The 21,282-nt window shown below is 38.9% G+C and overlaps 1 protein-coding gene across 16 annotated transcripts in view; it reads left to right on the forward strand.

Moving 5' to 3' along the window:
- SYNE2 (spectrin repeat containing nuclear envelope protein 2) overlaps positions 1–21,282 on the forward strand; it is a 374,252-nt gene that overhangs the window by 237,819 nt on the left and 115,151 nt on the right. For all 16 annotated transcript variants that reach the window (XM_037984103.2, XM_037984105.2, XM_037984100.2 and 13 more), the window contains 7 exons: positions 1,270–1,392; positions 2,561–2,743; positions 5,057–5,188; positions 9,335–9,529; positions 10,131–10,205; positions 12,694–12,804; positions 17,357–17,473. In XM_037984103.2, coding sequence (XP_037840031.2) covers positions 1,270–1,392; positions 2,561–2,743; positions 5,057–5,188; positions 9,335–9,529; positions 10,131–10,205; positions 12,694–12,804; positions 17,357–17,473 — 936 coding nt within the window. The remainder of the gene's footprint in view (positions 1–1,269; positions 1,393–2,560; positions 2,744–5,056; positions 5,189–9,334; positions 9,530–10,130; positions 10,206–12,693; positions 12,805–17,356; positions 17,474–21,282) is intronic.

Consider the following 21,282-nt stretch of genomic DNA (forward strand, 5'->3'; position numbering starts at 1 on the left):
AGAATAACTTGAACTCGGGAGGCGGAGGTTGCAGAGAGCCGAGATGGTGCCCTTGCGCCCTAGTCTGGGCAAAAAGAGCGAAACTCCCTCTCAAAAATAAAATAAGATAAGATAAGATATTTGTTGGTTCCTATATTGAATAGCTCCTGACTGCTATAATTTGATACCCTGTCTTTTTTTATGTCATTTTTAAATCTCCTTCATTATTAACCATTCTTTATTGGCACAGTAGATCTGCATTGAACTCTAAAGGCCTTAGGCTCTCTTGTGGTTGTGTGGACTTCAGTGTGTAGGTTTTGCAGCATACTTTACTTATTTTTGCAGCATTTCATTTGAAGGTTCTTGGCCAGGTTCTGGATGTTGATACTGATGAGAGAATAACCACTGGACAAATGATCCATTCTTTAAATTAATCTGAGTAGGTTATAAAATAACTCAGTGACACTCCACTTGGCAACAGTTTATTAGAGGGTTAGTGAAAAAGTCCTGACCCTTTTCTAGCTCCTGTGTGTTCGTTTTCTAAGGGTGACTTTATCATTTTACCTAAGGTGGTGGGAGTTTTTAGAATGTCACACCTACCTGTTTTCAAGCCTTTAAATATATTCCAAAGATAAATCTGAAGAGTTAAAAAAAAAATTGATTTCAATGTGTATGACCTTCGATCTTATAGTATGAGTAATTTAAAATTGGCCATATGATGTGCTTTAGTCCAGAAGGTATATAAGCAATGCTTTGTATTGTGGTGTGCTATTAATAGATTAACATTTATATTGGAAGTGGTGAACACTGGCCGGGCGCGGTGCTCACCTCTGTAATCCCAGCACTTTGGGAGGCTGAGGCAGGTGGATCACCTGTGGTCGGGAGTTGGAGACCAGCCTGGCCAACATGGTGAAACCCCCTCTCTACTAAAAATATAAAAATTAATTGGGCATGGTGGCATGCGCCTGTAACCCGTAGCTATTCAGGAGGCTGAGGCAGGAGAATGGCTGGAACCTGGGAGGCGGAGGTTGCAGTGAGCAGAGATCGCGACATTGCACTCCAGCCTGGGTGACAAGAGTGAAACTCTGTCTCAGAAAAAAAGAAAAAAGAAAAAAAGGAAAGAAAATGGTGAACATTATTTATCTATGGTGTGTGGTTAGTTTTTAAGAGGTATAGATGGCAGACATTATTTGGCTAAATAAGAGAATAGAATTAATGCCAATAAACTATTTTTTATAGATGATTAATATACAATATATATTGCATCAGTGTGTTCTTCTGAAATTCTAGGATGTGGTTGCTATTGAATCTGAAGTAAAATCAATGGAAAAAAAAGTTTCAAAAATCAAAACTATCCTATTATCAAAAGAAATATTTGATTTTTCACCTGAAGAACATCTTAAACATGGGGAGGTAAGCATAGATTATTATTTAAAGTATTTTCTTATGATACTTATTATGTCTTTTTCAAAATAGAATATAATGTGATTCTAAAAAGCATTTAGTCTTACCAGAGTAATAGCAAAATAAGGTTGGGAAATTGATGGGAATAACTATAACTGTATATTTAAATCATAGTTGTAGTACCACCTATGTAAAGGTAATTTTCTGATAGGTTATTTTTTCGTTTAAATCAAACTCAAGGGCTTGAGCACCTAATTCAGGCTGAACTGGGTTCCAGCCCCAGCTAGTCTCCTCACTGCATGACTTTGAGTAATTAATGGTTTTTGGATTGTCTTTCATATCTGTGCACTGGTACTGAGGTGATTACATTGGCCAATTGTAATGTAAATAGAGCCCCTGACAGAGGAGCTGGGACATGACTAAACAGCAGGCAAATGTTGATCCCCTGCTCAGCCTAGTCATTGAGAGCATGTGGTTGAGGACCAGGGAGGCCTAGATTCTGTTCCCAGCTCTGCCTCTTAACACACTAAGTTTACCTGGATCTTCTAACTTCTGTGAACCCAATTTCCTCACCTGTGAAATGGAGGTTAGGATACTTACCTCTCAAGGGGTTGTAAGGATTAAATGAAATGATATTATGTGAAATACAACTTAGTACAGTGAGTAATCTCTTCTAATGTATTGGTTACATAAATCCAGATTTCTATGGATCAGATGTTATTAAAGCAAAATATAATTATACTCCTGGGACTCATGCAGGACAGTTCTGTTCAAGTCAATAAGCATTTTTGAGGGCCCACTATACGGGAAGCCCTGTGCTAGGTGTAATTGCTACAAAAGTGAGAGGCAGCACCTGCCCTTATATTGCTCACTGCCTAGTGACAATATACGCAGCAGAACACCAGTTCTACACAGAAAGTGGAGGGAGAAAAGGAAGAAAAAGTTGTCCAAATGAGTAATTGAGTATTGGTAGGTTACTCTTGCCCCAGTTATTCTTTCCTGAGACTTTCAACTCCCGGATCACAAGTGATATAATAGTTCTTTGCAATCTGAGCTATGAAATAGTTTTAAAAATGGAAGCTATAAAAACTATACCGTATTTTAATTGTGAATAATTAAATTTAACAGTGACCATTGTCTTTTCATTTCTGTAACATGCTCCTCTTATATAATTAAGGTCATACTTGAAAATATACGTCCCATGAAGAAAACCATTGCTGAGATAGTGTCTTACCAAGTGGAACTGAGGTTGCCGCAGACAGGAATGAAACCTCTCCCTGTGTTTCAGCGGACAAATCAGCTTTTACAAGATATAAAACTATTGGAAAATGTGACTCAAGAACAAAATGAGTTATTAAAGGTAAGCAGTTTCTGATGACAGCCAACTTACTGGATGAGAATGTTCACCAAAAGCTGGTTTGGTTTTCACTTCTAATTGAAATTCATTATTATCCTGTTATTATAGGAGGTGGCATTTAATATAAAAGCATATCTTCATGCTCAAATGGAGCTAAGGTTATTTTTCTCACTTCTTATCCTTGTTCTGGTTGAAGACATTAAAACATAGTTACAGTCTATTTAATTTCATTCCACAGTTGTTAAAGACCTACATGGGCAAAATTCTGTGGGAAGAGAGTCAAACCTGAACAAGGCATTTGCAGCCCCTGAGGCCAACAGATCTGTAAAGTAATCATCACCATAGTAATCTCTTTATTCATGTCAGTCACTCTCCTATTGACTTTCTCGTTACCAAGCATGTGATGTAGGCAGAGTAGGTACTTTATCATCTTTATTTTTACAGATAAGGAAATCGGCACCAGGGCTAAGTGACATGCTGAACGACCACAGAGTTCACTTGTGTAGAGGTTAATGTATGTACACATGGAGCAAGAATTTGAGTTTCTAAACTCCTGGTGTCATTTCTGCATATTGAGGGCTGATATTTTTCATCTTCTTCCCAGAGGGGTTTTGTATTGTGGTGGTGGTGGTTGGGTTTTGTTAAATCACTAGTCTCCATCAGGAATCATCATTAGTTAGGAATAATCTTTAGTTTGTATTCCTAGATCGAGGAATTCCCACAAGAAGAGAAAGTTGTAGAAAGTCTGCACTGACTTCCAGCCCTCTCCGTCGACCTCCTGCGTGCTGCTTTTCCTGATTAGATGGGTCACTGTAGGGGTTATTTTTCATTTTTCATGATGGCCTTCTGTTTATAAGAAGAAAATGACTGTGTCTTAATCCCTGTTAAATTTCATGTACATTTTGGTGGCCACTCTGTTCTCCTAAGGTTTGAGGAGACTATACTCTCTGGTTTGAGTCTTAACTCAGTTTCTCTGGTCTGGCTACTGGTCAATGATGTCATTCTATAACACCCACAGAGAGAAAGAAGATCTAGCACTCAATGTACTATCTTGTAATAATATAAAGAGAAGAAAAAAATATATAATTTGATCTATTATTTTCATCCTCTTGTGCTTTATTGGTCTCCTGGTCAGAAGAAGAAAGCCACAGTCCTAACTATGCTTTCAAGTGGCTTCTTCACAGATGAAAGGGGTGAAATAGAAGAGGAACTTCTAGTTTGTGCCAAGTTAGGTATCAAACTGTGCTGCTCAAATTTTCCATCTCATTGTGCTGGTGGCAATCAGATGTCCCCTCAGATATTTCAAAGCTAAGGAAGACAGTGGTGATGACAATCATTAGAATATGGTACATTTCCTTTGATTTCTACTTTAGATGTTGTAAGTGCCCTCATTGTAGAAAATAAGACAAATTACTTTTGTGAGGAGTAACAGGATGTAGTTCATTATTGAGGGCTGGGGAGCAGATGTGCACAGTGAACATAGTTATTCATTTCCAGCCTACAGCTAAAATTATGGTTAAATATTAAAGAAAATACAAGGAAGAATTCCGTGTTGGCTAGAAACTTTGTAGTTTTAAAAGGCATTTTGCTTCACTATGTAGCATACCAAAGAAGTATCTAGTTTTTCTTTTGAAGTCTGTTTCTTTGTTTTTCATCATACTTAATCATACTATTTAGTCCCCAGATAGGTCAGAGCTTTGCTGCTCCCCTAACACTAGATGCCAGGTATTGTTCTGGTTAGTTTTGCCTTATTCTGCAAATTCAGAATGTTCTTGAACCCTCAGCCTCTTACTCATAAAATACACATCACTGATCCCAAGGGGTACCAGGTGAAGATGAGTCTGGACCGGGAAAACCCATCATCACTGACATCACATGCTCTGTTCTGTCTGAATCAGTTATGTCACCTTTCTATGCGGAAAGCCTGCCCCCCCCCGCCATGGAATATGTATTAAAATGGTGTGTGTGACTTGTCAGTAAATTCTCAAAAGTTAGCAACTTTATGTTAACATGCCATAAAATGCTTTCCAGAATAAACCCACTGGACTGGAAATACTTAAGAGCAAAGGTGTGTCCAGTGAGACTTGTACTTTAAGCACTGCCCAAGGTGCTCTGGCATCTAGTAGAGCAAGAAGATCAGGTGTCAGCTTTGCAAACATTCTTCTCTCTGTTTAGGCTACCACGTCCTATTGAAATCTCAATGGGTGCATATTTGCCATGAGTGATTAAAACTTCTGTGGAGCTAAACAATGAGAATAGTCCATTAATCTGCTTAGATTATGACAAATATTCTTTTTTGTGGGGGTTATTTTATAGGTAGTCATAAAACAGACCAATGAATATGATGAAGAAATAGAAAATTTGAAACAGATCTTAAATAATTATTCAGCTCAGTTCTCCCTTGAACATATGTCACCAGACCAAGCTGCCAAGCTGCCACAACTACAGGTATGTTTCTTTCATTCATAAAGGTATGTTTCATTTGTCCATCCGTCCATTTATTTAATACTTACTAAGGCTTTGGTGTCTAGTTGCCTTTCTAGTGGTACAGTGTAAGTTCCTATTTCTCTGTAACAATTGAAGGTATTTCTGTGTGTGTTTACTTTCCATCCCTATTTCATAAAATAGATGATTATATAATTATCATTACTAAAAAGTGATAAAATTGTAGCCCCTGATGTTTAATCAAGAGAAGCCTTATCCGTTTGTAGCCTGGGCAACCCTAACCCCAGAAACTGAGCCAGGGCTGCCACATCTCCTCCTTTAATGGAGGGCTTTTTAAGTGCCCTTGGCCTCAGCTTGATGCATTTTGATCTGAATTTGCTCTAGTACCAAAGAACCTGATATAACATACAGGATATTTGGACCACCTGACTTTCTGGGATAGAGTCAGGCAGTGTGGGCAGGCTGGGCTTCAGCAGTGAAGACCCTGAATACTATTGTAATAAAGAATTCCATATTCTAAGCAGTATTGCCATACTAACATATTGCCATATGTCAGAATTAACAGTGTCATGTAGATTCAGTTACAATGGTTTGCATGATAACCTATTGCTAGGTTTTTTAACCTATTACTTTAACCTATTAATTTTTAATCTATTACTTTGTTTTTGAAGTAACATTTCCATAAACAACAACAACAACAAAAAACCTGATTGTATGGTAGGAGTAATAGAGAGCTGCTTTTTTTCTTGCCATCAAATTGATGCAGACAAGCAATTAATATGGTACTCAAAGGAAGGTAACACTACTTGCCAGCTGTGAGACCTGGGGCAAGTGATTTGACATCTACAGTGAAGTACAGGAGAGTACAAGATGACACAGCTGTTAAATGGTGGATCAATAATTCCCAATCAGTAATGAAGACTCAATATTGTAAAAATATTAGATTTCCCCTTATGCTAAAAAATCAGGGACCCCAAAGAGCTTTTGTTTATATGAATTATATCCATTGATAATGAAATTAAAACTCAGAAATGTAAAAACATTCATTTAGTTTTTAAGCGACAATAATAAACCCACTATATTTTAATAGGAATAACTATTTTTATTATTCTCATTTCTTTTTTTAGAGATGAGGTCTCACTGTGTTACCCAGGCTGGAGTAGAAATAACATTTTTTTAAGTAGTTATATTTTCTAAAACAAATAGTAATGAGAAGAGTGACATTGTTTTATGTATTTGTAATCTCTTTAATATCTGGTTTAATATTAGGTCAGTGCAAAAGTAATTCCGGTTTTGCCATTGAAAGTAATGACAAAAACCACAATTACTTTGGCACCCACCTAATAGACAGATTCTTATGTTTCTGCATTTGATCTGTTGAGGCATGTAGTTTTAAGTATGTGAAGACAATCCAGCCTCTCAAAGACATGCACTTGGAAGATGGAGGGATATTTTAATAGTCCTTTTGAATAATTGTGGACATTTTTCTTTGAAACTATACTAAAACCCAACAAGTGCAAATTACATATTAATTGTAAAATGGAATCTGAACCCATGTCAATGAACTTTATATGTTCTTACATTAAATTTACTGGTCTACTTTGTACTTCGAATGGATCTTCTAACAATGCATGATTTTATAACATCACGCTCAATCACTTGGAAAATCCTGATTAACTGAGTTATGCAGATCTTCCAAATGTTGACACATTTCAAGAGTCAATATTTCTTTGAATCGTACTTGTTAATATTAACACCTATCTCTTCAGAAAAAAATCTTTTAATATTTAAAGAAAGCAATACAGTTTATCAGCTGACTTTTTTTTCAAGTAAAAATAGTGTTCTGTGAATAAAAAGGATAGTTCAGCTTACAACTCAAACAGTAGCATAAGTGCTTTTTCTCAACCATTGGCCCTTGGTATGCAGCAGAAGTGCCATATGCATACTTTCCATTTTTTCACAAAGAATAGTGAAAATATATACTGCTGTGGTTTGAATGTTTTTGTCCTCCCAAAAAATGTTGCCCCCCCCCCAACATTTTTATTCATGTTGAAACTTGATCACCAACACAGCAGTATCAGGAGGTGTGGCCTTTGGGAGGTGATTGAGTCATGAGGGCTCCTCCCTCATGAATGGGATTAGGTGCCCTCAGAAAAGGGCTTGAGGGAGGGAATTCACCCATTTTTGCCCTTCTGCTTTGTGCCATGTGAGAACATGACAAGCCTCCCTTCAGGAAGATGTAGTATTCAATGCACCATCTTAGAAACAGAGAACAGCCCTCACTGGACACCAAACCCCCCAGTACTTTGATCCTGGACTTCCCAGTCTCCAGAACTGTGAGAAATACATTTCTGTTCTTTATAAATTACCCAGTCACAGATATTCTGTTATGGCAGCACAAATAAACTAAGACACATATTTTTATCAGGGACATTCTTAAGGAAAATGGAAATTTTTTTACTATAAATACATCAAAGTGAAGAACCCAGTAACAACTAATATACTTGGCGTGCATGCCTTGATTCATATAAGGTGCCAGTAGTTTTACCCACCATTGCTTTTATGCCATCAGTGCAAATGTCAGCACAGTATAAAAGGCAAATAGCATTTTAGTGTTATGAAAATGATCTGGACCTTATGGACTGTGGCCAGGGTTCTGCAGATGCTGCTTTGAGAGCAGCTGCTCCATGTAGGACTGTGCCTCTACTCTGTTTCTGTTATTCTAGTGGCTATAGTATCGCTCTTGTCGGGAGGCAGTGTACCTCTAAAGTTGACTGTTTATTGAAAGTGGAACACAAAATACAGCCAACTCAGATTTAAGTCAAACAATTATTATTTCCCAAAAGCAATCACAGAAATTTTGACTTCAGACACAGTAGGGGTATTGGCATAGGAATGTGTGCGGTAGAGCCAGGAGAAAGCCCAGGCCTGTGCTCTGCTGTGTGCTAGCTGCAGCTTTGGACAAATCACCTTCTTTCTCTGGCCTTTAGAACTCTGCCTTGCAGGTGGAGACAGATTACGTTTCTCTGTTCTGTAAGAAAATTAATGCTTCTGTGACTATCTGTAGGATGGGTGGGTGGATGAACCAACAGCAAGAAAGGAAGAAAGAAGGAGGAAAGAATAGGGGTTTAAGGAATATATTAGAAACAAATTTCAAACACATGAAGGTTTTCTAAAAAGGAACAGACTGCTTCTGATGCAGCACTCACTTCAGGACCTCAGACAAGTTGAATGACATCTCTCAGAGGTGCTAGAGAGGAGAATGTTAGTGTATTTGTCACCTGCTATTTCTTCCAAATCTAAGAATCTATAATCCTATAATCATCTCAGACAGACACTGGGCATCTGCATATCTGCCATGTATAAGAAATTTTATTTGCACATGTCAATAATACAAATGTTAAAAGTAACATTATGAAGGTTGGGATCATCTGTCCATCATTCCCATAATAAGTTATACTACATGGTAACCTTATTTGTTTATTAGTAGGAAGATTTTACTGTAGAAAAAGTAAATGATTGAGCAGAATAGACTGTGCTTTAAAAAAAAATGAATTTAGTAATACCAAAGAAGTCTTCAGAGATGATAATAAAAGAATGAGATTTCTATCTTCATTTTCTCTCAGTGGTTCCCAAATGTTAGTCTGCTTAAGAATTTCCTGGAGAGACATGGGAACATGTCTCCTGGGGACATGCATTTTTAATATGCTTTGGGACACAATGGGAAGTATGCATAAGGCACTTGTGTGGTGTTAGTTAGTGTGCAGACTCCTGGGCCCTCCCCTGTGGATCCTGGTTCTCTCAGTCCTGTAGCTAGCCACTGGAGCAATAGCTCCCAACCCTGGCCGCACACCACAGTCATCTGTGGAGCATGTTACAAGTTTCCATACTTTGGCTTAACCCCCAGGGATTCTGATTCACAAGGTCTCTGGTAAGGCTGAGGCATCCTATAGCTTATAAACCCTACACAGGACCTTTGGAAATGCAGCCAGGGTGGAAAGAGCTATACTGTACCAGAGACTAGCTTCTGGCTTTGTAAACCAAACAGCAGAGAAAAATCTTCAGCCCTTGTACCACAGGAAGCGAGCTGTTCTGGGCCCGCAGAGGCCTCAGACTTCTCAAACCTATGCAAACACTCTTTCTACACAGGGAGAAATCGAAGATATGGAAAAACAGATTCTGAGTTTGAACCAAAAAAAAGAAGACCTGTTGGTGGACCTGAAGGCCACCGTACTAAACCTTCACCAGCATTTGAAGCAAGAACAAGAAGTAGAAAGAGATAGGCTGCCAGCTGTAGCATCAGAGGAGGGTGGAGTGGCGGAGAGAGATGCTTCTGAGCAGAAGGTGGGTATGACTTTAGGTTAATGCTGGCCCCACACTCCACAAGAGCATTAATGGATAGTGTTTTCCACCTGAACGACCTGTGGCATCTATATCTATGGCTTGTAGTAAAGGAATTTTTAGAAGTGGAAATACTCAACCTGAAGTTGTTTACTAGTGAATATAAATCCTCAGGGTGTGCCTGTTCTGGACTCCACCCAGAATTCTTAACGCCTGAATTACTTTAGGACACGCTTATAAAATTTCACAGGCAGATCGATCTAGCCTCCCTTTGAAGTATCTTCGTATGGAAAAGTCAGCCCTTTGCAGACTTAAGAAGGGCCCAGTGCCTAAGTCTTCTCTGCATTCACATCAATGAATCACATTCTTTAATTGTTTGATGAGGGGTCACAGGGGGCCATGAAAATATCAAGACCTAAGGTTTGACTGACGGGATATCCGGCTGGAGGAGCTGAATGGAGCAGGAGACAGAGCCTCCTTGTGGGGGTGGACATCTTCAATACAGTGGATAAAAAATTAGCTACATAAAAATGCAGCCGGACAGGGATCTTGGTGATGTTGACTGGCAAGCAGACTGCAGGTATTCTTGTCCTGTGCCTTTCAGTTGAACAGAAGAGGCTCCATGTCTTACCTGGCAGCAGTCGAGGAAGAGGTGGAAGAAAGTTCCGTGAAGAGTGAAGTAAGGGAAATGATTTTCTTGTTAAAGTTTGTTAGAGCCAGGCCTCTAAAAGAAGTCAATGAAAAGATCTTAAAGTGAATGGAAAATAAGAATTTTTTAAATTAATGTTGATATTTTAAAAGGATGATTGAAGTAGTTCTCTTACGTTATTAATGTTTAAGTGTATGGAAACCTACTTCACCATGTAAGAGTGAGATGAATGTAATTCAGGCACTCTCGTTGGCATATGGGAGAAGGTGAAGAAGTTCTCTGTAGTAACCTGATTTCTGAGGACTTTCTCTGAAGTTTTGAGAGCACGCTGTTTGTTTGGCACTCCTGGTCTCATTTTTAGAACTGTATTTTTCCACATTTCAATTACTCTTTTGGTCTAAAACAGCATTTCCAATGACACAGAGAGTTGTGTTAGCAACTCAAACTAAGAATTTATACTACTTAATTATAACTGGTTGAAAGAGACATTTTCAGTTGTCTTTTCTGACATCAGTTTCCATTTCATACTTGAAAAAAATAAGTTGCAATGGGTCTTATGACAAAAGGAAGAAAATTGAAGCAACTTACAGTTTTTGTGACTCACACGTAACCACCAGATACTTTTTGGGCTCATTTTATAGATGGTTAAGTAACTCCACTGTCACACAAAACAGACCTCTTATCCTAGAGTGTGTCGCTAGGACATGGTGGAACTGTGACAAGGAAGAGTTAAACTTTACTGTGCTCTGTGACCATCAGACAACTTATACCCCTTCATGGCAGAGAATAATGGAGGGACCAGGGACCAGAAAAGAGTGACTTCAGTACGATGTTAGTTTGAGACGTGTATTTGCTTCTGAGCTGATGTTTATAGTGTTGTCTTTGTCAGCAACAAAAAAGTACATGTTCATCAAGCTGTGATTTAAAAAAAAAAAAATTGACAAGTAAAAATTGTATACATTCAAAAAAATTTGCCGGGTGTGGTGGCACGCGCCTACATTTCCCCCTACTCGGGAGGCTGAGGCAGGAGAATCACTTGAACCCAGGAGGCAGAGGTTGCAGTGAGCCAAGATGATGCCATTGCACTCCAGCCTGGGTGACAAGAGCAAAACTCGGTCTCAAAAAAAAATTATATATATTTATGATATGTATGATGTTTTGATACAGTATATATATATATGCATTGTGGAATGGCTAAATTGAGCTAATTAACATACACATTACCTCACATACCATTTTTTTTGATAATGAGAACACTTAAAATCTACACTCTCTGTGATTTTCAAACATATATTAACTATAGTCACCATGATATACAAAAGATCCCTTGAACTTATTCCTCCTGTGCCCTTTTTTTTAATGCCTGTTGACAAACATTTTTGTAATCCCTGGTCGCTGGTAACCATTGTTTTATTCTCTGCTTCTATGAGTTTTTTTTTTTTTTTTTTACATTCCACATAGAAGGGAGATGATGTGGTATGTGTCCTCCTGTGCCTGGATTATTTCATTTAACAGAAGATCCTCTAAATTTACCCATGTTGTTGCAAATGACAGAATTTCCTTATTTTTTAAGGCCAAATAGTATTTCACTATGTATATATAACCACATTTTCTTTATCCGTTCTTTTGTTGGTGGACACTTAGGTTAATTCCGTATCTTGGTTGTTGTGAACAGTGCTGCATTGAACATGGGAGTGCAGATGTTTCTTTGACATACTGAGTTTTTTCCTTTGGATATATACTCAGTAGTGGGATTGCTGGTTCTATTTTTAATTTTTTGAGGAACCTCGATACTGTACCAATTTACATTCCCACTGACAGTATTCAGTATTCAGGGGTTCTATTTTCTCTACATCCTCATGACCACTTGTTATTTTTTTTATCTTTTTGATATAAGCCATTCTAACAGGTATAAAGTAGTATCTCACTATGGTTTTAATTTGCATTTCCCTGGTGTTTAGTGATGTTGAACATTTTTTCTTATACCCATGAGGCTGTAATTTTAAAGATAGCATTTTAATTTTTCTAACTGTTACATATTTTTAAATATTTATTTAGAGACAGCATCTCACTCTGTTGCCCAAGCTAGAGTGTAGTGGTGCTCACTGCAACCTCCAACTCCTGGACTCAAGTGATCCGTGCACTTCAGCCTCCCAAAGTGCTGGGATTACGGGTGTGAGTCACAGTGCCTGGCCTCAAAGATACCATTTAACGTTACATTGATCAAAGCAGATTAAGTTCCTAAAAGCACCGTTTTAAAGATTTCCTTTGTGTGATATGAGCCGAGCCCCTACTTTTAAAAGTATGTTCTAGGCTTTAGGAAGAGCAGCTACATTTGTAAACATGATATAGTTAGCAAAAAATACAGATTAAAAAAATGGGGGAGGGCTGCAATAAAGGGCTGTGGTTACACCACCTGATAAGTTGAGTCTGGTATAAAAGAGGTGAGTGAGTAGGGCACCAGTTATGACAGGAAGGGAAGCTCTTCCCTTTGCTAACCAATCGATTACTGTGATAGAATGGAGATGAGAAGGCAGAGCCATCTCCTCAGTCTTGGTCTTCACTTTGGAAGCATGACAAGGACATGGAAGAAGACAGAGCTTCCTCATCCTCTGGAACAATTGTTCAGGTAATGCTGGGCATATCAACCACACTTAGGGGTTATGAGGGTAGGGGGGAGCAGAGATCTATTTTTGCATGACTTTCTTTCCCCCACACCCCCGAGACAGAGTCTTGCTCTGTTGCCCAGGATGGAGTGCAGTGGTATGATCTCAGTTCACTGCAACCTCTGCCTCCTAGGTTCAAGCGATTCTCCTGCTTCAGCCTCCCAAGTAGCTGGGATTACAGGCACACATCAACACGCCCAGCTGATTTTTTGTATTTTTAGTAGAGACGGGGTTTCACCATGTTGCCCGACTTTCTATGTTAACTTTGCTTCCTCTCTTTCCCCTTTACTTTCTTTGTTTTTCAGTCAGCACTGCCTAAACCTTTAAAATGCCCATTTGTAGCTCAGACAAGGAATAAAAATAAGGGTAGTAAAGAACTATCTTGTTTAAAGGAATGCTTAGGGAGGGAACCTGCAATGGGCTGAATTTTTTTTTTTTTAGCTGACAACAATTGTATATATTTATGGTATACAACATGTTTTGAATGTGTATACATTTGAAATGGCTATATCAAGCTAATTAACATATGCATTACCTCACATATTTGTCATATTTTCAGTAATTAGAATACCTAAAATCTAGTCACTTAGCAACTTTTAAGTATACATTATTGTTAACTATAATTGCCATGTTATACATAGATTCTCTTGAATTTATTCCTCCTGTTCAACTGAAATTTTGTATCCTTTGACTATCGTTTCCCCAGGCCTTCTCTCAGCCCTGACCCTCCACCCCAACAGCCCTGGTAGCCACCACCCTATTCTCTGCTTCTATGCAGTCCGTATTTTTAGATTACACATGTAAATTAGATCATCCGGTATTTATCATTCTGTGCCTGGCTTATTTCACTTAACATAATGTCTTTAGGTTTATCCATATTGTCACAAATGATGGAATCTCCTTCATTTTGAAGACTGGATAGTACTCCGTTGTATATATATGCCATGCGTTCTTTCTCCATTCATCAGCTGATGGACACTTAGGTTGCTTCTCTCTCTTGGCTACCGTGAATCTTTGAAAGCTTCTGACATCACCTTTGCACAAACGCAAAGACAGCCTTAGTGAGCCCCTGCTTGGTTCTATTTCTGTTTTGTACTCAGTGATAACAGGAGAGTACTTTTTTTGAAGAAAACTCCATATATGTGAAAATCCAAACTGACCAAACAGATAGAGCAGCTAAAAGCTTCACTGCACTGTTTTACCCAAGCACAGCCTCTGGCTGTGCTTAAACTGCCATTGATTTCTGGAGCACCAATTTAGTGCCCTTTTATTAGTCCTAATCCTTGTTGACCTCTCTGGGATTGACCACCTCTTCCTTCTTTAACTGTGGTGTTCCTTTAACTTTCTTAATTCTGTTCTTCCCTGTCCCTTCTACCTCTAGTCCCTCCTCCATCTCCTTTTCTTGCCCCTCTTTCTCTTTCGTCTGTGATGCTAGGCATTCCCCCAATGTTCTGCCTTCTTCCTTCTCCCTGTTTTCTTTTTCTTTGAGACAGAGTCTCGATGTGTCGCCCAGGCTGGAGTGCAGTGGTGCGATCTCAGCTCACTGCAACCTCTGCCTCCTGGGTTCAAGCGATTCTCCTGCTTCAGCCTCTCGAGCAGCTGGGATTACAGGCACCTGCCACCATACCTGGCTAATTTTTTTATTTTTAGTAAAGACAGAGTTTTGCCATGTTAGCCAGGCTGATCTTGAACTCTTGACCTCGGATGATCCACCCTCCTTGGCCTCCCAAAATGCTGGGATTACAGGTGTGAGCCACTGCGCCCAGGCTGTCTGTTTTCTTTCAGGGCAATTTTATTTCCTCTGAGAGCTTTGTGGTCACCTCTATGCCAGTGATTACCAAACTAAATCTCTAGTCTTGGCCTTTCCCTTAAATCTATAAATCTATTCTACGTTTCTATCCTCCTGATAGACGTTTTTGGGATGGAGTTTCTCCAACTCAAACCCATTTTACCAACTTTCCTTCAAAGCTTGCTCCTCTTACTAATTTCTCAATGTCTGCTGATGGTGCCATTATTTTCTCAGAGATAAACTTTGGAGTTCTATTAGGTGCCTCATTTCTCTCACCTTTCACATCCTGTCAGTGGCCAATGATGTCCATTCACTGTGTACAACCTCTTCTCCCATTATTTTTGCTATCGTCTTATTTCAAGCAATTCTTATTACTTCCCTGGACTTTTGAAGTAGCCCTCTAATTGGTTTACAATTTCCAATTGTTTTTCCTAATACATCTTGTAAAATACTGATGATTTTTCCTAAAACCAATCATGCTAAACCTCAGCTTAAAATTCTTCATGGAATCTGATTATCTACTGAAGAAAATGCAAACTTAGCCTGGTATTCCAGATTTTCCTGATCCCTACCTACCTTTCTGATTTTATCTAATCTCTACCTTTAGTTCTTGGTTTATACCTTTCTGATAGCAGTCACTGTTTTCAGTAGAAGAAGCTGAAAAGACACTAACATTTTGTTAGGAAATGCTAAATGCCATATATATGTGACTAAATTGCAAGCGTGAGTGAGATAGTTTCTATTCCCATTTTAAAGGTGAAGTAACTGAGGTTCAGAGAGTTCAGGTTAATTTGTCCGAGATCACACAACTTGCAGGTAGAGCAATCAAGGTTGGTTGATTATAATATCCACATGCCTTCTCCCACATTGTGTTAATTCTTTGTGTACATGTCATTTTCCCATTGCTTAACTTTAGTTAACCTTAAAAGAAGGCTTGCTGAATCAGAGTATATATCCATTTAAAATGTGACACGCATTTTCAAACTGCCTTCTAGAAAGTTTATACCAAGCTAGGCACAGTGTCTCATGCCTGTAATCCTAGCACCTTGGGAGGCTGAGGTGGGTAGACAGCTTGAGCTCAGGACTTCAAGACCAGCCTGGGCAACATAGTGAAACCCTGTCTCTGTAAAAAATATAAAAATTAGCCAGGCGCAGTGGCGGGTGCCTATAGTTCCAGAGACTGAGGCGGGAGGGTCACTTGAGCCTGGGAGATGAAGGCTGCAGTGAGCTAAGATTGCGCCACTGCACCGCAACCTGGATGACAAAGTGAGGACCTATCTCAAAAAAAAAAAAAAAAAAAAAAAGAAAAAAAGAAAGACTGTACCAATTCTGTTTCTCCTAGGTATACACGGAATTGCATTTCCTGACCCCTAAGCTGATTTTTGATATTGTCAGTCTTAGCCAAACTTAGCCAGTGGTTTAAATTAATTTATGCTCTAAGAATATTGAGTACGTCTTTAGATGCCTATTGGCTTTTGTAACTCTTCTTTTGCGACTTGCTTGTTCCTACCATTTGACTGTTTTTCTATGTAAGGGTTGATGTTTTCCTTATTATTTATAAGAGTAACTAATATATTAAGAATATTGGCCAGGCGCAGTGGCTCACGCCTGTAATCCCAGCACTTTGGGAGGCTGAGGTGGGCGGATCACAAGTTCAGGAGATCGAGACCATCCTGGCTAACATGGTGAAACCCCGTCTCTACTAAAAATACAAAAAATTAGCCGGGTGTGGTGGCGGGCACCTGTAGTCCCAGCTAGTGGGGAGGCCGAGGTAGGAGAATGGTGTGAACCCGGGAGGTGGAGCTTGCATAAAGCCGAGATAAAGCCACTGCATTCTAGCCTGGGCGACAGAGCGAGACTCTATCTCAAAAAAAAAAAAAGAAAAAAAGAATATTAATACTGTATAATAGTTATCCCAGTTTGTTATTTCTCTTTAACTTAGATTATGGTATCTTTTGTGGTGCATATTATTTTTTTTTATGTAGTCAATACTAATGTTATTTTCCTTTCTTGTCATGTTTCCCCACACCTAGAATTTTTATGGTATAACTTGGAGAATACAATGAGAATTTATTGTTGGGGTAATACAAGGATTCTAGATATATTTTTCATAACGAATTTATTGTTAGGAGTAATACAATAATTCTACTTATATTTTTCATCAAATGCCTTCGTAGTTGTTCCTAAATGGAATAAATTCACCTTTTCCCCACTATTTGAAATGTGACCTTTATCATATAATTAAGTGTTTATTTGTTTGTTTGTTTGTTTGTTTGTTTGTTTCGGTAGAGACAGGATCTTACCATGTTGCTCAGGCTGGTCTCAAACTCCTGAGCACAAGCAATTCTCCTGCCTTGGCCTTCCAAAGTGCTGGGATTGTAGGTGTGAGACATCACACCTGGCCATGTAATTTAAATTTTCATAAGGACGTACTTTTAAAGAATTATTCAACGAGACAAAGCATACTTCTGGAAAAATCTACTTAAGTACCTAATTCTCTAGATTCTTTATGTGCTCATTAAGAAGAGAAGTTTGGAGAATGTAAGTCTTTCAAATAAAGACAATCTTGGGGAAGCTGATTTTTTCTCTAAGGAACAAACTTTTTTCTAATTGTACCTGACTTTTTTTGCAAGCAGGTAGTTTGTTAAATGAGCAGGCACAGAAGGAAGAACTCATGTGGCACCAGGGCAGGACCTTTTCTGGAGCTCTGATTCTTTTCTTTACAGGAAGCATATGGGAAAATAAGCACCTGTGATAATTCCATGGCACAGATCCTCACACCAGACTCACTAAACACTGTGCAAGGCCCAGAATGTTCCCTAAGGCCCAACCAAACAGAAGAGGTAAGTCCCGGTTGGTAATAAGTAAGCTGCTCAGATAGCTGGACTAGCACCTAGAGATGACCAGGGTTCTGTGTCCTGCAATACCTTGTACATCAAGCCAAGTGTTCCTTGTGAACTTTAACATATGAAGGTATGTGCCATCAAGCTGTAGAACTGGAAGACTTGTCATCAGATATTTACAAAGACAATAGACATGGCATAGAGAATTAGACGTTTTTCACTCGTTTACCATTTGTGAACATAAAATAGTCTTTCCGTTGATGACTACTTCTTTAATCTGTAGGTAGAACTTATGGGGGCAAAGAAAGTAGAGAAGGTATTGATTAATAGCCTGTTACATAAAAGGCATTTATAGTCATCCGTTTAACCCTCAGACTGTATAAGGTAGGTTCATCCCTACCGTATGTTTACAAATTAAGAAATCAAAATTCAGGGAATAAAAATATAGCTAGTGGGCCAGGCGTGGTGGCTCAAGCCTGTAATCCCAGCACTTTGGGAGGTCGAGGCGGGCGAATCGCCTGAGGTCAGGAGTTTGAGACCAGCCTGACCAACATGGTGAAACCCCATCGCTACTAAAAATAAAAAAATTAGCCGGGCGTGGTGGCACGTGCCTGTAATCCCAACTACTCAAGAGGCTGAGGCATGAGAATCGCTTGAACCTGGGAGGAGGAGGTTACAGTGAGCCAAGATTACGCCACTGTACTCCAGCCTGCCTGGGCGATTGAGCAAGACTCTGTCTTTAAAAAATATATATATATATTTATTTATTTATTTATATTTTATATATATATATATATATATATATGGCTAGTGAATGGGAGAATAAGGAATCAAACCCAGAATATTCTAATCTGGCTTCCTAATTTGGAATCTTGTACCTCAGTGGTTCTCAAGAACGCCTTATAGCGGGGTGTGGGGGGATGGGTACTATTTCTCAAGTTAATTTTGGTGTTTAGCTGGACCTAAAGCTCCATGGGTCTCACCAAATAGCTCCTGTAAAAGATATTGGCATGTTTTTGCTGTTTTTATTGTTTAATTATTGCATCTCTTCTTTTATACCGAGTTGTATTTATGTTTTTTTCTCCCAATCTTTTGTCTAGTCTTCAAAAATATCTCTTAGTTCTCAAATTGTTACTCCTTTCTCTTCTTTCTTTCCCTCCCCCGTTTCATTCTCTGTCTCTGTTAACAATATATGTCTGGGAAGGTAGACAAATGTGAGAGGTTTACACCCAGTGGCAATGCTAAGAAAGTTGCTGACCTGGTCAGTAGGTTTTTTTGCTGTTCAGAATTAATCTGGGTTTTGTTTTGTTTTTGAGACATGGTCTCACTCTTCACCCAGGCTGGAGTACAGTGACCACAATCATGGCTCACTGGAGCCTCAACCTCCTGGGCTCGGGTGATCCTCCCACCTTAGCCTTCCAGGTGGCTAGGACCACAGGTACACACCATCACGCCTGGCTAATTTTTGTATTTTTTTCAGACACACAGTTCTGTCATGTTGCCCAGGCTGGTCTTGAACCCCTGGTCTCAAATCATCTTCCCACCATAATGTTATTTTTGACACCTAATTAAAAATCAGATGTAGCTTCACTGGTGTTTTAGCTATAGTAGCCATTCTGCTTAATATTCTTTCTGCTGGTATGGATGACCTCTAGGGTCTTTTCCCTGACCATGTGGATACTAGATAATGACGACAATAAAGAGGAGGAGGAAGAAAAAGGAGGATAACAAAATACTTACTGAACATTTAATATGGGTCAGGTACTAGGATTTTACATATACCATCTCTTTTAATCATTAACAACAGCTCTATGAGATAAGTATTACTGTTACCCCCACTTTACAGATGGAGAAACTGAGGCTCAGAGAAGTACTATGCCCAAGGTCATTTAGCTAGTAAGTGGCAAAGCTAGGATTCAAACCTAGATCTTTCTGACTCTGAGTTTAGAACCTGAGCTTTGAACTATTAGGCTCCAGTGACTCTCTTTTAAACTAATTTATGTATGTGTGTATTTGTATTTTCTTCTTAACTCAGAACTTTTGCTGGGGAGGAATTCTTGGGGCAGGAAAAATGGATGTTACCCTTTACTACAGGAGGAATTTGTGCACTTCTGATTATTCAGGGACTCCTTTACTGGCTCCAAGTTGCATGCCTCTTGGTGACTGTCTTCCTGCCTTTTAGTCATTTCTGTCTCATCGGCACGGCACATCACTGAAGAGAGGGAAAGTGGGGACTCTGCAGAGACCAGGCAGCCAATGTCATCAGCCTTCTATCAGCCTCAACAAACCTTTGGTTTCAGGGGTTAAGTGTATTGACCAAATGGTAACTGCATAATTTTTAGTAAAATTCTGAGTCATTCTTGACCCGTATTACAACCAAGGATAAATATTTAGTACGGAAAAATGTGAAATCAAGCTAGGCATGACCTCAGAGTAAACCGCCACTATGGCATTCCAGGGGCACGCTTTGCATTTATTCATGTGCAGTTAAGTACTGTACTTTAGGTACTCAGTTTTACATTTCATAAGCAGTGGGGGAGATATGCAGGTATTTGTAGAATTGACTGAAATATTAAGGAGAAAATGTAAAGGTTTGCTATTTTGGCATGAAATGTGGCAATAGCCAGAAAATCAACATGCATTTTAACTGCAATTTTTTTTATTTTAACTGATTACTTCACTGATTATTTAGATCAGAGATGTGTTGATGCAGAAATGAAGCAATGTGATTCACCAACTGAAAAGTTAACTTGGATACTAAAAGGTTGGTGAAATTATGTCAAGAATGTGGAATTGTAGATTCCAAAGTGTAGTAAAAGCAGGAATTGCTTTTGATTCTATTTACTAGTTGTGTGACCATACAACTAGGAGGCAGTTTGAATAGCCTCCCTAAGCCCAGTTTCCTCATCTGTGCACTAGAAGTAATAATAGGTTTTAGTTTTGAAATAAGGTGGTGGTCTGTGTGTCATGCTTAGCCCAGTGCCTGCTTGTGTTAAGAGCCCAATAAAGGCTAGCTATTATTAATGTACAGTTATGCTTTAGAGATGACATATTTATTTAATAAGAAATACTTATAGTAATACTTTTTAGCTCCCCCCATAAGGCGTACAATGATAAAACATCCATTTAAATAAGTTTTGCTTTTAGAATTTGGGGCTATCATATAGAGAAGGTATTTTACAGGGGTGCTACTGTGTAGAAAACCAGGGAACTCTGAATTAAAAGATCACAGAACTGTGTGACCTTGGGTAAGTAACTTGGGTGCTTCTCAGAAGCAACATGGTAAAAAGGGAGGCATGTGGGCTGATTAAATGTTCTGTGCACTTGGGTTTCTTAGACTTTAAAAAGAGGTGAGTGAACTGATCTCTAGTGGGTTCCTTAGGCCACCTTCAGCTCTTGAAGATCTATGGTTGGAAATATTCTTTTTTTCTTCTCTTCCCCTTTGGATTCTTTTCAAGTTCAAATAACTAGAAAATAAAACCCAGATTAGTCATGCAGCTTCCTTATTTCCTCATTAATTTGATGAGTTCATGAGAAAGCAGAGAAACTCAATAGTGTCATTTAGAAAAGCGTGTGGAGGGCCGGGTTTGGTGACTCGTGTCTGTAATCTCAGCACTTTGAGAGGCCGAGGCAGGAGGATCACCTGAGCCCAGAAGTTAGAGACCCTCTTGGGCAACATGGCAAGACCCCATGTCAAAAAAAAAAAAAAAAAAAGGTGCGTGGCATATAACAGGTGCTCAAATAAAATTTTTGAATAAATAATGAAGGCAGGCGGTAAATCTGTGATTACAGATTAATTGATATTAATA

Source organism: Chlorocebus sabaeus, chromosome 24 (genome assembly GCF_047675955.1).
Source record: "Chlorocebus sabaeus isolate Y175 chromosome 24, mChlSab1.0.hap1, whole genome shotgun sequence".
Taxonomy (NCBI): domain Eukaryota; kingdom Metazoa; phylum Chordata; class Mammalia; order Primates; family Cercopithecidae; genus Chlorocebus; species Chlorocebus sabaeus.